A 16,653-nucleotide genomic window follows, 5' to 3' on the forward strand; every position below is an offset into this window, starting at 1 on the left:
ACAGGCGGATTCTTTACCTGCTGAGCCATCAAGGAAGCAGAGACATACGAAGACCACAGAGACTGCATGCCTGTAAATGAGGTAGGGGCACTGGGCTTAGGCTAGGACACAGATAAAATAACCCTCAGAAAATGGAAGTCTGAATGCAAATGGAGGAACGCTGAGAAACAGGCTGCCATCTACAACAGATCCCTGGACTCTGAGAAATCAAAAAGAGAGGTGCAAGTACAAGAAACCCTAAGTAGGCAAACACAGGAAGACGCCATTTCTCAGAGTGCCAGCGGGGACACAGAAAGGGCAGTGCCTCTGGTAGACTTAGAGGCCGTGGGAAAGGATGAAGCTAGAGAGGAAGGCAGTGGGTCCTCAGAGTCCACACACCTGATTATACAGGTGACTCATTTCCTCTGGAACTGATCAAGCTCAGTCTCATTTATACCATTTCCATTTGACAATGAACCGCCTCTATGCACTGCCCCCCATTTTGAGACTTCATAGATCAGATAACCCCCCAAGTTGCGATGGAAGCTTTCAGTTGCAGAGTGGTTTGATGTCCCCTGGTTAGACATGGGTCTTTACCAGGGTTTGCTAGCAAGGAAAAAGCTGCTTCAAAAATGGAAACCATCTGGCAACAGAAGAGAAAGTCTGACCTCAACACAGGTGTGCATTCTTTGATTCTCCTACTGGAACTTGCAAAGAGACCAGTCAGCATCTTAATCAACCACAGACACTTTGTATAATGCATGTACTAGGGGCTACGACCCAAGGGGCAGGCAACTTGCAAAATATCCTGGACCTGTTGCAGAAATATTCCTTAATTTGGATTCCACTCAAAACTAGCAGCCTTGGACTTCCCTGGTGGTCCGGTGGATGAGAATCCGCCTGCCAGTGTAGGGGATGTGGGTTCAATCTCCTGTCTGGGAAGGTTCCACATGCTGTGCAGCAATTAAGCTGTTCTAGAGCCCAAGAGCCACAACTACTGAGCCGGCAGGCTGCAAGCACTGAAGCCCATGTGCCTATAACCAGTGCTCTGCGACAAGAGAAGTCACTGCAGTGAGAAGCCCATGCACAGTAACAAAGAGTAGCCCCAGTCGCTGCAACTAGAGAAAGCCCACGTGTGGCTCTGAAGACCCAGTGCACCGAAAATAAAAATTAGTGAATTATTTTAAAAAACTATCAACCTTATGTTCCCCCAGAAAGTCAGTAACAGCTGAGTGCCCCCAAAGTGGCCTTTATTGTCTCCAAAATCCAAAGAGCTCCACCAAGGGAATTCCCTGGTGGTCCAATAGTTAGGACTCGGTACTTTGATTGTTGTGGTCTGGGTTCAGCCCTAGTTAGGGAACTAAGATCCTGCAAGCTGTGTGTCACGGCCAAAAAACAAAACGACGACAACAAAGCAGAGCCCCACCACGTACTGTGTCTTTCTTCACGGTGGGCAGCAGAAGGTGCAGCAGCTTGTCTGCTGCCTCCCAGGGTCTTTCCTATACACCTGGACAACTGGATCTCTGGAAATGTTACCAGCAGAGCAAGTCCTGACTATCGTCAGGTGTCAGACTTCTGTCAGTCTGGACTATTGCCCCACCCTCTGGCATGCAAGTGCTAAAGCATCTAGGGTGCCTGCTATTTCCATTCTCTATGGCCAGTGAGCAGAGTGGCATAGGTATGATGAAGCTGGCGTGATGCTCCATGGAATACCAAGGGATCAAAGTCTCTTCAGACTGTGAAGTCAAAAGCCCAAAGAGATGAATTAGTCCTGAAGTAAGACACTGAGGGTCTATTGCTAGGTCTGTACATGGGAGAAAGCTACTTCCGATTATCTTGGTTGATAGGAACCAGAGGTAAAAATTTGCTAGAAGACTGGAACTTGAGAGGACAACAAATCATGCAATAAATAAATATATAGAGAGACAGACAGGCAAATAGATAAATGAATGAGTGAATAAGGCATAGCAACCAGGAGCCCATGTGTTTGTCACAAACAGATCAGTCCTGATCTGCGATTTTCTATAGGCAGGGACTTGACCTTTTGGAGACCCAGATCATGGCAAACTCTGCACTTGTTTCCTCCTTTGTCTCCATAGATTTCAAGGTCTTCCAAGGGACCCCCCCACCCCTCCCTTTTATGTAATAAAGAGGCCATTGTTTATTCTAATAAAAATAGAACATGAAGTGGTAGCCGGGCAAGCACTCCTCCTAGCCATAGCGTTCTAGGTGTGGCCTCTGAGTTCTCCAGAGCAGGGTGGACTGTCCAGAGAGGGTCAGGGCACCAGTTACCACAAGGAGAAGAACAGCTGCTTCCAGTAAAATTCACGGCCCACGGTGTCCACCAGTGGCAAGGAATAGGTCAGCCTGGTATCTCCGATACACCCATGGAGTAGGACACGATGGGCTTGGACTTGGGAGGCCATTCACTATGTGGTCCCCTGGCAGGTGATTTTGCCTCTCTTAATAGTCTGTCCCACGGTGTTTGAGGGGATAGCCAAGCTTGGGAAAACGCATGCAGAGTGAGGTTATCTGAAGAAGTACCACATAAGAGCTCCTTTAGAGCATGCCCTTAGCACCCAACTACCTCCAATGATGTCTGAATTGCTAGTGGATCGTGATCTCTTTCCTAAGGCCCCTTGTCCAAAGACAGCTTTTAGCAGAAGTGGAGGAGACCCTGCAGTACCAGAAGCCCTGTGATGCTCCTGAGATGGGTCAGAGGCTCTGGGCTGATGGAGGCATGGCGTGTCTCCTTCCCTGATGCTCAGCAGGAGCCACTGGCCTGGAGCATAGCACCACATCCATGCCTCCAGCAGGGTCTGCCCTCCCGAGTTCCTCACAATTGACCCCACGTCCCAGCTGGACACACTCGCCCGGTCTCTGGACTTAGTCCCAGGACCACATCAGAGAAGTGGTGATTGTACAGAGTAGTAGGGACTCTGGACCCCAGGGAGGAATTTCTACTGACTCACCATGAAATCAGGGGCAAGACCCAAGGCATCCTGTGCCAATTAACCCTGTCACATCACCCTGAACCAACTGTTCCTCCCTCTGGATTAAAAAAAAGAAGAAAGATGAGGCCATAAGGAAAGGTTGGGACCGCACAGTTAAAGGAAGGGCCTGGAGTCCCAGGGATCGCAGCCAGGCCTCATTCCACAAGCAGCCTGTTGGTGGTGCTGGAGTGGGGATACCACAGGACTCACTCCCCGTGGACCGTCCCACTGGGATGCAGAGAGGGGAGCACAGAGGAAACCTCCTCCTCCAAGCAGACCACAACTTCTCCCTCTCCTTTGACCTTGGACATGTCATCTCACTTGGGATTCACTTTCTTTGTTGCAAAGAGACAGTGACCTGAGCCTCTCAAGGACGATGAGCAGGATGGGATGGGGGTGGACCAAGTTTAAGAAGAGTCCTTCTCGGGGGCCTCCCCTTCTGTGCCCCAGGGTCTAGCCTCGCGGCATGTCATGTTGAACTTGGCCCTTTGTGGCTCCGGGCGAGGCACGTTCTCCTGCGGACCAGGAGGTGCCACCGAGCAGGTCCTCCCCCAGGAGTCCTGGTTCAGTGAGCAGAGGAACAGGGGGGCTGGCAGGGAAGCAGGGGGAGGTGGGGAGGGGGAGCAGAGAAGCTTGACAAGGGGAGAGATCAGAGACCCAGACCCAGAAAGGCGGGGGCCCTCTGGGGTCTGTGCCGGGTTCTCCATGATCACAGGCACTGGGAGTGAACTAGGCAGGCCCTTCCACATTCGTTCTGGTTTATTTGACAGGGACAGGTTGTTCAGATCCTAGCTGGACAGGGTGGCGTTCCTGTCGACATCCTGTATCCAGGGTCAAGTCCTTATCTTCAGCCGCAGGTACAGTGTCTGCGGAGACGGCTGGAGGGGGGACAAGATGTAAGGCCCCAGGCTCTCTGACTCACAGGACGTTCATGCAAATGTTCCCGCAGAAGGTTGAACAACATATGTTATTTGCTTGACATTCTCGATCATCTGTGCAGGGGATTTTGCACATATATATTTTGGGTCTTTTCTCACACTGCTTGATTTCTGGGGGTTGCTGCTTTTCTGAAACAGAGCAGATGAAAGGTCAGTGGAACCAGGCCCCTGAGAATACCTCTCTAAAGCTTAAAACTTCCAAGACCCCAGACACAGGCCCACTCATGACTCTTGGACTTTTCAGGGAACTCACCTCCGCCCTTCACCAGATCCTGGTGATGGGTAGTATCTTAAACCCACTCCTCCTACTCTTCCCCAATAGACCTCGATGCCTGGACTTCCTGGACTCTCTCCATAATCCTGCAATAGGACTCCGTCTCCCATATTTGTCATGGCCTTGGCCAAGTCACCTCCTCAGAACCTGCACCCGACCCCTGAGAACTCCACAAAGGTGAGGATGACCTGCTAACTCTCCCCTCTCTCCACAATCCGTGGGGACCAGAGAGGAAGATGAACTTGCCCCTTCGTCGTCTCTCTCCTCTCATGCTGCCACTGTCTGCTCCATCCCTGCCGCTTCCCAGCAAAGTAGCACCCTCAGTGTTTCCCTTCCACTCTCAGCATCCTGCTCCCTCTGAGATAAATTTACCTTGACCCTTGCACCCCAAATGTTGCTCTCCCACGTACTTTCATTCTACACCTGCTCCCCTGAATGTCTCGGAATGTTTACCTGTCACCTGTGTGCATAAACCAAAGAATAGCTGTTTGTTTTCCCACCTGATTCTCGCTCAGGTGTATCTTTCCCTGTTGTAGGTACCACATGTCTCTGGATTTGAGGGATGGGGAATGAAAAGATGCAGTTTCCCCCTCCACCCCCATCACTCTTCCCAGAGCCAGATAAAGAGGCTGGAGGGCCGTGGTTTGGGAAGAACCAGAGTCTTCACAGTGCTGTGGTCCGACCGAATAGGATGTGCCGGAAAGTTCGAACTCCCAGGTCCTCCTTAGACTGGACGGGTCACCCCTCCCCCGCCCCCTCCCGCCCCCTCCCCCACCACCTACGGTTCGTCTTCTGGCTGTGTTGCCTTCCCCTGGCCTGCAGCAGCAGAACGCAGAGGAGCAGGATGGGCAGCAGAGCCTGGGCTCTCATGACTCTGGCCAGAGTGGTGAGCGCTCTTCTGGCCTGGACTCCCCTGGAGAGTTGAGTGGGGAGAGAGAAGGGAAGGAACGAAGGTGATCCTGGGCTCCTCGCTGCCTCTCCTGGCCAAGCCGGGGCAGAGCAAGGAGTCCTTGTTCCTCACGTGGCCTGCCCCTCACCACGGCCCACTCCTGTGGCACTGGGGCTCCTACAGGGACGGTCCTCCTCTCACAGCTAATCTTCCTCTTTTGTCAACAGTTTTTTTTTTTTTTCTGGAAGATGTAACTATTTCTATTTTGTAATTACAAAATAATTTATAAGAAAAGAGACAAAGAGTGTTAAAAAAGATGATCATCTCACTGCCTGGAATTAACATGGGCCCTGTTATACTGTCTTTCTAGTTCTTTGCATATTTACTATGTACAGTTCTTTGTCTTCTCACATTTTGAATCACCCAGCTTTTGTTACCCATCCTCTCCACTCTTAATGAATATTGTAAATATTTCACAAAATATGATTTCTCATAATTGCACAGCCCTCACTTAACATAAATGCCTATTGTCAAGCATCTGTATTACATTATGGAGAAGGCAATGGCATCCCACTCCAGTACTCTTGCCTGGAAAATCCGATGGACAGAGGAGCCTGGTAGGCTGCAGTCCATGGGGGTCGCTAAGAGTCGTACATGACTGAGTGACTTCACTTTCACTTTTCACTTTCATGCATTGGAGAAGGAAATGGCAACCCACTCCAGTGTTGCCTGGAGAATCCCAGGGACGGGGGAGCCTGGTGGGCTGCCATCTGTGGGGTCTCACAGAGTCGGACATGACTAAAGCGACTTAGTAGCAGCAGCAGCAGGATTACATTAATTACTGATTATCTGGACAATATCCTGTTGAACATTTTTATTCAGAAGTCCTTTTTTCTTTTTCTTTTAAAGTAAGGCAGCTGGAATTTGTGGGTGAGACAGTGAGTTAGGTACACAGTGTTCTTCCTGGCTTAGCAGGAGACACTTCTCACATCAAAGAAAATCCAGGACTTCTGGATGGGTGAATATCACAGAGGCTGCGATGTGACCAGAATGTTCCTGAGTGGGAATGAAAGATGGGCTGCAACCAAAATCACCTTTAAGTTCCCAGCCTTTGAACTGACTTTTTCTCCTCTTCTGCCCCTTGTTCCAGACCACAACCCCTGCCCCCTCCCGCCCCTCCACTGACTCTCCCAGTAGGAAGAAGCCAGATAAAAAAACAGCCTGTTACTGCAGACACTCCACTCAGATGCCTTCAGAGGTAGGTGGAGGTAAGGGTTTTGAGGCGTGAGTTTTTATTTGTGGCTTGCTCAGATGAGTTTCCTTCCCAGTGGTATCAACATTCTTCCTGTTAAATGGGGATTATTGCCTGAGGTATGAATAAGAAAGTTGATAGAGAGGGCATGGGAACTGTTTGAAGTGCTCTGGTAAAAGGAGCAGAGAGTAAACAAGATGACAATATCCCTGACTAGAAAGCCCCGGTTCTCTCCTTTAACATCTAGAGAGCCCAGGACCCTGAATTTGGGGGAGGGGGCAGTAGTTCTGTGTCTTTGTGATGCGTAGAGACCATTTCATTGCCATACACCCTATGTCATCATGGCCAAAAGATTCGCCCAGACCTCTGTATGTGAGTGGTACACAGCCTGCGCGGGATGATACTTTTCCTCTCTGGGATCATTTAGGACACCTGAGGTGTGCAAAGAAGGGGACTGGGCATCCCCAGGATCCTGAACAAGCCCTCTAGGGACAAGTGAGAAGCTCAGAGAACAGGACAAAGAATGAGGCTCTTTAAATGAACAGGTCTCAAAGCTCCGGCAAACTTGCATCTAGAACGCTATTTTTGAATACAAATAAACAGCTTCATTGAACCCTTTGCTTTGAATTTATTGTGTCTGTCTTCCTCCTTCTGTGTGCAAAAGGCGGGGGTGTCAAGAATTCAGAGGCCGGTCCCAATCCATGCCCAACTCCACCCAGTTCTCTTTTGCCTTACCCCTGCCTATAAGTGGTTAACAGAGCATCCTCATTACATACCTGTCTTGCTATGTGCTGCTGCCTTTGGAGGATCAGAAGAACACTGAGCCCGGCCCAAGGACTGGGACTCTTACCACTCTTAGCTGGCTTTCCAGTGCAAAAAAAATGTGAGTGATTTACAGGATTTCTGGAAGCCCACTGTGCATAAAGAAAGTTCACCTTTAGCTTGGAGCTTCACCAGTTAAGTGGTATCCTTTGGTATAAATATTGCCCAATGTGTCAGTAGGTGAACTTCACAGTTTGCCCTCCCCATGCCCTGCTGAAGCAGGCTGGCAAGAATGTGGGTTCTGAATGGACATGGTTGGAGAGCAAATATACGCATCTGAGTGGAAGCCCCCGGACATCTGATCTTTTACCTTTCCAGTTTTTTTGACTGTGCCGGGAGGCATGTGGGGTCTTGGTTCCCCAGCCAGGATTGAACCTGTGCTCCCTGCAGTGTAAGCGTGGTCTTAACCCCTGGACCACCAGGAAGTCGCTTTTTTTACGTTTTAAGGGCTTTTCCTCTCCTCTTCTTCATTAATCTCCTTCTCTTACTGTCTCTCCTCATCTCCTAAATCCAATTTGCCTCTAAGTCAATGCATCGAGGGATTCACATGCCTAAAATGTGCATTTTTGCAACTTCCAAATTTCACGTATTCTGAGTGGACAATGAGTTTTCAAAGATCCCTTTGAAAAATTCCACACCTTTTAAATGATCTCTAGCACTAGCCTTGCTTTTAAGCAAAGGCATTTTGTTTCATTCCGAGGAGTGTGGTTTCATAGAATTTTCTGTGATGATGGAGATATTTTACATCTAACCTATCCAATAGACTAGCCACTAGCTTCATGTGGATATTGAAGCCTGAAATGCCTGGAAACTAAACTTAAGTTTAATTTTTAACTGAAGGACAGTTGATTGTGTTAGTTTCAGGTGTACAGCATAGTTTGTTTGTTTTTTTTTTAAGGTTATATTCCATCAAGATACTGAGTATAATTCCCTGAGCTACACAGTAAAACTTTGTTGTTCATCTTGCACTTTAAGTTAATTTATATAGTCATAGGTGTCAGCAGCTACCATATTGGACAGTAGTCTTCTGGTGGACTGAAAATTTCTAAAGACTTTCAGGGAGAGAAACAACCTCTAACTTGTTACTATGTAATCTGTGATATCAGAATTTTACCCTTTTCTTAGATTCTTTCATTTTTCTTCCTGTTTGGTTTTAAGAGAGCAAGACAGCAGATAAAGGATGAAGGAAGCAGATGGGAGAGGGCGGGGACTTCTAATTAAGTCTCCTTCCCCACATGTCCTCCACCCCTCAGCTGCCAGTTGTCAGCAGGCTATCTCATCTTTTTTCTGCTTCTTTGTTTTCTCCTAAGTGAGTGAGTGAGTGAGTGAAGTCGCTCAGTCGTGTCTGACTCTTTGCGACCCAGTGGACTGTAGCCCCCCAGGCTCCTCCGTCCATGGGATTCTCCAGGCAAGAATACTGGAGTGGGTTGCCATTTCCTTCTCCTGAGTGCTTACTATCAAATATGTATTTCCTTATTCTCTTACTTAACTAGAATGGCAACTCTACAAATGTATGGATTTTTGCCTGTTTTCTTCATGACATGGGGAATGATCGTAATATTTATCATTGTATTGTTGGCATGACTTGTGTGATGTGATCATATTATTTTTGTCCCCTGCCTGCTCTGTTTGATTTTATTCACAATCTATTTATTCAGAATAGATTTTATTCTATTCAGGAAACAGCTAGTTTTTCCCTTGCTTCTTCAGGAAAACTTTGGTAGCTGCCCATAACTTCTGTGACTTTAGTCACAAAACATTTTCTCAACCTAATCATTAGAATGTGCAGGCCCACAAAGTTAGCCACAACTTCCTAAATTGCTTAGAACTGTGGATCCTCCTTTTTCTCAGAGGCTCCAGCTGTGGAAGAGGATGTGGCCAAAATCTTTCTCTTGGGTTCTTTGTGATTCTGTTCCTCCGCCCCCAACTGGTTTAAAAAAGTTTCTGGCCCCTGGGTAGTAGAGGGAGGAAGGACCACTAAGAGAGATGGGAAAGTTCTTACACAATAGGCATGATCACTGGCTGGCACTGGGCTTTTGGTCCTCTTTTATGGGTGATTTCAAGAGTTCATTGGAGACACAAAATGGCATCAGGCCATTTACAATTAGATACTTCTCAAACTGTAGCCCTCTTCTCTGCTACTACAGGTCGCTTTAGACACATTCCTTACCCTTTAGAGTTTTCAGTCATGACTGGAACACAAGTCTACAGTGTCTCTGTAAACTTTTGGGGACATACTGGAGACTCTGAGTAGCAGCCACAGAGCTCATGCTCCCAACTTGGAATTGGAAGACAGCATGTCTACTTCTCTGGGCAAAGCTTCTGACCAATGAGGTCTCCTGCATCATCTTCTCTCATAACGCCTTCAACTTTGGATCATCTTTGCAGATGAAAATTTTTTTTTTCCAGTTTTATTAATTTTTATTGGAGTATAGTTGCTTCACAATGTTGTGTGAAAGTCTTGCTTCTAAGTTTGGCCAGCAACTTTTCTCAAGTCCTGCTGAGTCATCTATCTCATCCACTCTGTCTTAAGGTCTCAACTAAAACTTCCACTATATCATCCTGTTACCTGTGTTCTTAACAGATCAGATTATTTCAAGTAGTCTATTTTTCCAATTTTGTAAAATAATGACTGCAACATAAAAGCATAGACATTATACAGTTATCTCTGGGTAGTGGAATAATGGATAATGCTTACCCATTTCTTCTTCTTCTTCTTTTTTTTTTTAAATAGCTGTGCTGGGTCTTCGTTGCTGTGCAGGCTTTTCTCTTGTTTCGGTGAGTGGGGGCTACTCTCTGTTTGTAGTGCACGAGCTTCTCGTTCCAGCCGCTTCTCCTGCTGCTGAGCACAGGCTCTAGAGTGTTCGGGCTTCAGTAGTGGCAGCACGTGGGCTCAGTAGTTTCAGCGCCCGGGCTCCAGAGCACGAGTTCAATAGTTGTGGCATACATGCTTAGTTGCTCCGTGGCACGTGGGGTCTTCCCAGACCAGAGATCAAACGCGTCTCTCCCGCATTGGTAGGTGGATTGTTTACCACTGAGCCACCAGGGAAGCTCTCCTGTTTGTATTTTTTTAACAATACAACCTGAAGATAAATTGCTTTTTGATCAGAAAAAAACAATGCATTAAAAAAAAAAAGTAATTTCATAAAGGAAGGGGTACCTAATGTGAATGGGGAAGAAGTCCAGGGAAGCCACTGGCTAGTTTGCTGTGTTGCTGGGGCCAGCGGGCGGAAAGGAAAAGTAGGAGAAGAACAACACAATATTCACAGGCATTTTCTCTTTCTTTCCTACCCTGTCCCCTTAATTCCTATCTCTAGTAGCATCGGGAAAAGACCTGCTTTCTGCCAAAACCTAATCCACACACACGTAGAAACGACCATGAAGCCCTGGATTCTTCTACTCATGCTTCTCACCTATGAGCTTGTGATGTTTCTGCCTGTGTTGGGAGGCATCAAGAACAAACTTCTATGTAGGTGGTGTGGCCAGGGAGGACAGGGAGGAGGGTGCTTTGTCCAGGCCTGGGGTGTCTTGTATAACTGATTCAGGGCCCACATTTCTAGGATCACCCTTTAAATGAACAGAGTCCTCCTTCAAGCAAGAGATGTCCAAGAAAGATTAGGTTGGCTGTTCCCAAACTGGCATCTCCTCAAGCTTCCTTTCCCAGCTCTGAAAGCCGTAGTGGGTACATGGAAAGGGAATGTAGCTTTTGCCCACATTCCATAACCTAGCAGCATACAATAGTGGCCAATGTCAGACCACCTTGGGTGGAGGAAAGACCAACACAGAGTTTCCCTCTGAGCCCACAGTTTTCCAATCTGAAAAATGGGTATGGAAATTGGAGCTAGAGACTATTGCAGACCTTGCAATCTAAAGTTATGTGGGAACGGACTTGGTGAGGTGGTGTCATCTGTGTTGGGGTTGTCCGAGGCCCCATCTTTAGGCAACCTGGACAGAACCTGCAGCCCTGCAATGCTGTGGGAACATGTGGTAAGAGGGAAGTCATGCCATATAAGGATGGTCTTCTGTAAAAAGCCACTGCCTAGGGTTCACAGAGGGATTCTCTTCAAAGGCAGGAAAATATCTTGTGACTTACAGCTCAGGGATTTTTCAACTTGAGAAAAGATTTCTTGTCCAAGTACTGGGTGGATAGACACTGCCAACTTCTATGCTCTTGATTCCAGATGAAATAAAAGACGTTGATCAATGCTGGGTACAGCCTCCATCATTAAGGTATTGTGTAAAAAGATGCACTAAATTAAGGGAATGTTCCTTTCCAAATCACACATGCTGCTGGACCTACTGTGGAAACATCTGCCTGAACAATGAGTGAGTTGATTGGGGTGGGAAGGTTGGCCTGCGGATGCTTCCTTCCTGCTCCTTGCCCTTGTTCAGAAGGTGTGACCTGGGACCGAAGACATCATCACCCAAACCCTGGTCAAAGAAACAAGCGGCATAAGGCAACGTCCTCCTGCCCCCACACCTAGGCTGCCACTCACTGCAAAGTAAACAAGATACCAGCATGGGGGCCCTCCACGTATTTTTTCACTCTCATTCAATTCCCCGCAACATCACCCATCAATTTGTTCATCCTTCCCTTGTCCAAGGTTCCTATTATTGCCTCAATCTGGCCTCTCCACTGGCCCCTTTTCTTAGCCAGGCCCAAGGAGACCAGGTCTTTACTTGTCTGCTCAACTGGCAAATCTCTTGAGAGAAATTGATTAAAAGCAGGTAACTCCTGATCTTCTAGGAAGAATTCCTGTTTCCATTAACTGGGACTAGAAAGTCAGTTAAGTCGCTTAGTCGTGTCCAACTCTTTGTGACCCCGTGGACTGTAGCCCACCAGTCTCCTCCGTCCATGGGATTCTCCAGGCAGGAATACTGGAGTAGGTTGCCATTTCCTTCTCCAGGGGATCTTCCCGACCCAGGGATCGAACCCAGGTCTCCCGCATTTCGGGCAGACACTTTAACCTCTGAGCCACCAGGGAAGCACCTGGTGCTTAACTGGGACTAAGGGAGGAGTTAAGTTTGGGAATGGATGCCCCCCAGAGTTCTGTGACTTTTAACCACTTAACTTTTCTCTTCCAGGGAACCTTTTAAATTCAAGTGAAAATCCTAGTTTCTAGATGACCTCCTCCCAACTAGTGTGGGCTAGAGGCTATGTGGCCAAGAAGAGGGCTGCCTGGTTCTCTGTTGGGATACCCACTCGCTCCAGCTGAGGATTTCTGTTCTTCCTTGACCTTTCAATCTTGAGAAGGCTCACGTCTTTGCCAAATAAACTGATGCACCAACTTGAGCATTCTGTGTTTGTTGGTACTTTATCCCTGTGACTTCATTTCTTTCATTATAACCCTCAACAGCTCCCAGAGGTGTTCCCATCCCATCATGGGCACAGGCACTCAACTCTGCCTTTCAATTAGACCCATGTATTAGTCTGGCATGGTCATGGTTGTAGCAAAAATACAGAGTTTATAAAAATCTTGGGGGGCCACGTGCTCTAGATCTCACGTGCTGCAACTCCTGAAGCCCGCAGGCCTTAGAGCGTGTGCTTTGCAACAAGAGGAACCACCATAAAGAGCAGCCCGCACAGCGCAACTAGAGAGTAGCCCACATCTGCAGCAACGAAGACCCAGCTCAGTCAGAAATAAATAAACAAATAAATAAGTTAAAAAATAATTTAAAAAACGTATGTGGTCAACACAGTAAAGTTTATCCTTATTCATAATACATCAGGGTGATCAATGAATGATCCATGTCAAGATTCAAGGGTCCTGGCTCCTCCCATCTATAGATCCATCATCTCCTATGGCTGCTTCTGCATCCAGCCAGCAGATGGGAAAAGAAAGCTAGGATGGAGGCCCTTAACTTTTAAGGGCCAGGCCTAGAAATGAAGTTTATTATTTCTCTCCAATATTCTATTTGCCATTATGTGGTCCCACCTATTGGCAAAAAAGACTAAGAATTATAGTCTAGCTCTATGCTCAATAAGAACAGGAAAATGGATTTGGTGAACACATGACAGTCTCTTACCTGCCTATTTATGAAAAACCAGACTCCTGAAGTAAGACCTAAGATGCTGGCCTCCATATCACTCTCGCCCCGGGAGCAAGCACCCTTGATAACCTCTGTTGTTGGGCTTCCCTGGTGGTTCAGACGGTAAAGGATCCACCTGCAATGCAAGAGACCTGGGTTCAATCCCTCAGTCAGGAAGATCCCCGGAGAAGGAAATGGCAACCAACTGTAGCAACCTTGCCTGGAGAATCCCATGGACAGAGAAGCTTGGCAGGCTGTAGTCCGTAGGGCTGCAAAGAGTCGGACACGACTGAGGCGACTTAGCACACTGAGCTTTAGAGCTCAGAACAATGAAAAGGGACAATGGGCCAGGGGCTTGGGTAAACATCCTTCAGGAGTGGGGCTCCAGGCTCCCCACTATGGAGCGCCCCTGGGGATTTCTCTTCACCATCAAAGTGGTATTTTACTTTCTCCTGGTTTAGAGATCCTGTTTCTTGCAGCATGCAAGATCTTTAGTTTCAGCATGTGAAATGTAGTTCCCTGACCAGGAATTGAAGATGGGTCCCCCTGCATTGGGAGCATGGAGTCTCAGCCACTGGACCACCAGGGAGATCCCTATTTCAATCATTATTTCTGCAATTCCTTTTTTTCCATCAAATTCTCTCACCATGAAACTAGGACCTGATTTTTGTCAGTAAAATACTTGTAAACAGGTGCAAGTATTTTGGAGATTAATGAACTAAGTTTTATTTAAAATCCCTTGTGGCTCAGCTGGTAAAGAATCTGCCTACAATGTGGGAGACCTGGATTTGATCCCTGGGTTGGGAAGATCCCCTGGAGAAGGGAAAGGCTACCCACTCCAGTATTCTGGCCTGGAGAATTCCATGGACTATATCGCAAAGAGTTGGACACGACTGAGCATCTTTCACTTCACTTCACTTCGTAGTTGATTTACAATGTTGTAAATCACTATAAAGCAAAGTGATTCAGTTATACATACATTTAAAAAACATTTAAAAAATATTCTTTTTCATTACAGTTTATCATAGGATTACAATTTTTAAAATTTGGGAGTTTACAGCTCTTTTTTATAAAAGATAAAAAACCCTAGTATCTACCTATATCTAGGTAATGGATAATCAACTGACAATACCTCATTACTCTTCTTCATACTTTTCTGTGTTTTTCAAACTGCTAAAATAAAAATTAGTAAAGTACAAAGAATCCATTTCTACAATGAGAGGAGTATATAAAGTATAAGAGGAGGCAAGTGCTTCTTGAGACATCAATGCCCAGCCCAGGAGTGGTGGCTGAAGACGGAGAGGAGGCAGAACCAGATGGTGCACTGAGAGAAGGTCACGTGGTCTCCCAACTCCCCACCCTGAAACCCTTCTTGAGCCCCTGCAGAACCTGGCCCAAGTGCTGGGTCTTCTGCCAGGCTCACCTTGACATGTCCGGGGTCAGCGTCATGAAGTTGTTGGGTCTCCCGCTGCTGATGCTCTCCTGCATGGCAATCCTGCCAGTTTCAGGAAGCTGGAAAGAAAAAATAGATTCTCCCTTTGAACTTCCACCTTACAGTAGGTATTTGGGCTGGGCGTCCAGATGAAGAAGGAATAGGAAACAAAAGGACCTTTCTCGGTCTAATTGCAGAGAAGAACCAGGGTCTGTAATAGAAGCAGTGGTTTTTTTAAAGTCCGGGTACCAGAGGAAGGCTGAATGTTTTGTTCTCAATCTTGAGGGTCTTCTGATGCTACACGGAATGCGATTTTTTTTTTTAAACATGTGCACATAGAGTTTTTGTCCAGGAGAGCACTTAGCAGTGAAAAGCTCCATGGGGTCTAGAGCTTAGCTTGAGCTACCAGGAGTTTATGTTCTCAGGAGTTTCAAGGATGAGCAGCAAACTGGAAAAGGACTGGTAATAATTTCTTGAAATATGCCCTTTGTTTACAATGTTCTGAGTATTTCAGAACATTGGGTATGGAGAGGAGAAATAAAACACATGCTCATCTAGAAAAATGGTACTGATGATCCCAATTGCAAGGTAGGAATAGGGATGCAGACATAGAGAAGGAACTTGTGGACACAGCAGGGGAAGGAGAAGGTGGGATGAGTTGGAAGAAGAGCACTGACATAAATACCGTACCGTGTGTAAAACAGATACCTAGTGGGAAGCTGCTGTGCAGCACAGGCAGTTCAAGGTGGTGCTCTGTGATGACCTGGACGGGTGGAATCGGGGGGAAGTGACAGGGAGGCTCAAGAGGGAGGAGATATATTTTCACATTTAACTGATTCACACTGTTGTACAGCAGAAACTAACACAACATTGTAAAGCAATTATACTCCAATGAAAAAACAAATAAAAAATAGATTGAGGGGAAAATAAGCCTAGATATTCCAAGACTAAAGGCCAATAAAAAAATTCTGTTCCATGAAGAGAAATTTAGAACCACTGGTGTAAAAAAATTGAAATCAATAGAATTGAGGGGAGAAGAGCAGTGAATAACTAGTGATAGATGTTTCTAGGGAAGAACTAGGTGTGGAGGGCCATTTCCACCAGAGGTGAAACAGTGGAGTCTCTGCTCTGGGACCTGGTTCCCCTCATTCTGTAAAATGAGAGTGGGAGACTGGGAGATCTCTTGGGATTCTTTGTTCTGAAACTTGGGTTTCAGGACCCAGGTTCTGTGAGTTTAAATTCCACAGGGGTGACTTCAGGGTGGCTGGGTTTGTTGGGGGCAGGGGTGGGAGCAGGATCTTGAGTCTGGGCACTAGGAAGTCCACCTAGACCCCCGGGCAGGCAGAGGAAGAAGAGAAATGAGTGGAGCAGGTCCTGGGGTCTTGGAGGGGCTGATAATACTGAGGACGCTCTTCTTCTGGGAGTCAGTACTCATGTACTCTTCTAAGTTGAGCCAAAGCTGAAACTGAAACCCTGCAACAAGAGTCCCACTAATGAGCAGTGTGCCATCAAGTGCAAGCTTCACACGGAGTGTCAGCTCGGTCATCACTGCTGCAGTGCCTTCTGCGGAGATGTCTGCATGCTTCTGAAGCCGAACGGTAGGGTCTAAGAAGCACCCTTCCTTGCCTTGCCATTTGGTTCTCAAGGACTATGGACTCCTGGGACATCCCTGGCAGTCCAGTACTTAAAACTCTGTGCTTCCAATACAGGGGGCATGGGTTTGATCCATAATCGGGGAAATAAGATCCCACATGCCCCAAGGTACAGCCAAAAGATTTTTTAAAAAAGGAAAACCAAAAGACTATGGATTCCAAATTGCGGGGAGACAGACTGCAGGAGACTCAGCCTCCCCTCCTTCTCCCAGTTCCAATATCTAATCAAACCTGGGATCCCCTGCCTCTTCATTCATCTGAGTCCTTGTCTGCTTGTGGGCCTACCTGATTCATCCAGACTTCAGGAGGTCTGACATTTATGTCTCCTTGCTCATGGCTGACTTAAAACATCCCTGGAGAAACCTTGTGTGGCCCTTCCCTACATTGCAGAA

At 47.0% G+C, this 16,653-nt stretch overlaps 1 protein-coding gene across 1 annotated transcript; it reads right to left on the reverse strand.

The window, feature by feature from the left end:
• Window positions 1-3,890: 3,890 nt before the first annotated feature.
• LOC113902759 (WAP four-disulfide core domain protein 10A-like) lies at window positions 3,891-5,054 on the reverse strand. The gene is made up of 2 exons (XM_027558143.1): window positions 4,967-5,054; window positions 3,891-4,039 (listed from the first exon to the last, which is right to left on the reverse strand). Exons 1-2 carry the CDS (start codon window positions 5,052-5,054, stop codon window positions 3,891-3,893), a joined length of 237 nt encoding a protein of 78 aa, XP_027413944.1.
• Window positions 5,055-16,653: the final 11,599 nt, after the last annotated feature.

This window comes from Bos indicus x Bos taurus, chromosome 13 (assembly GCF_003369695.1).
Source record: "Bos indicus x Bos taurus breed Angus x Brahman F1 hybrid chromosome 13, Bos_hybrid_MaternalHap_v2.0, whole genome shotgun sequence".
NCBI lineage: Eukaryota > Metazoa > Chordata > Mammalia > Artiodactyla > Bovidae > Bos > Bos indicus x Bos taurus.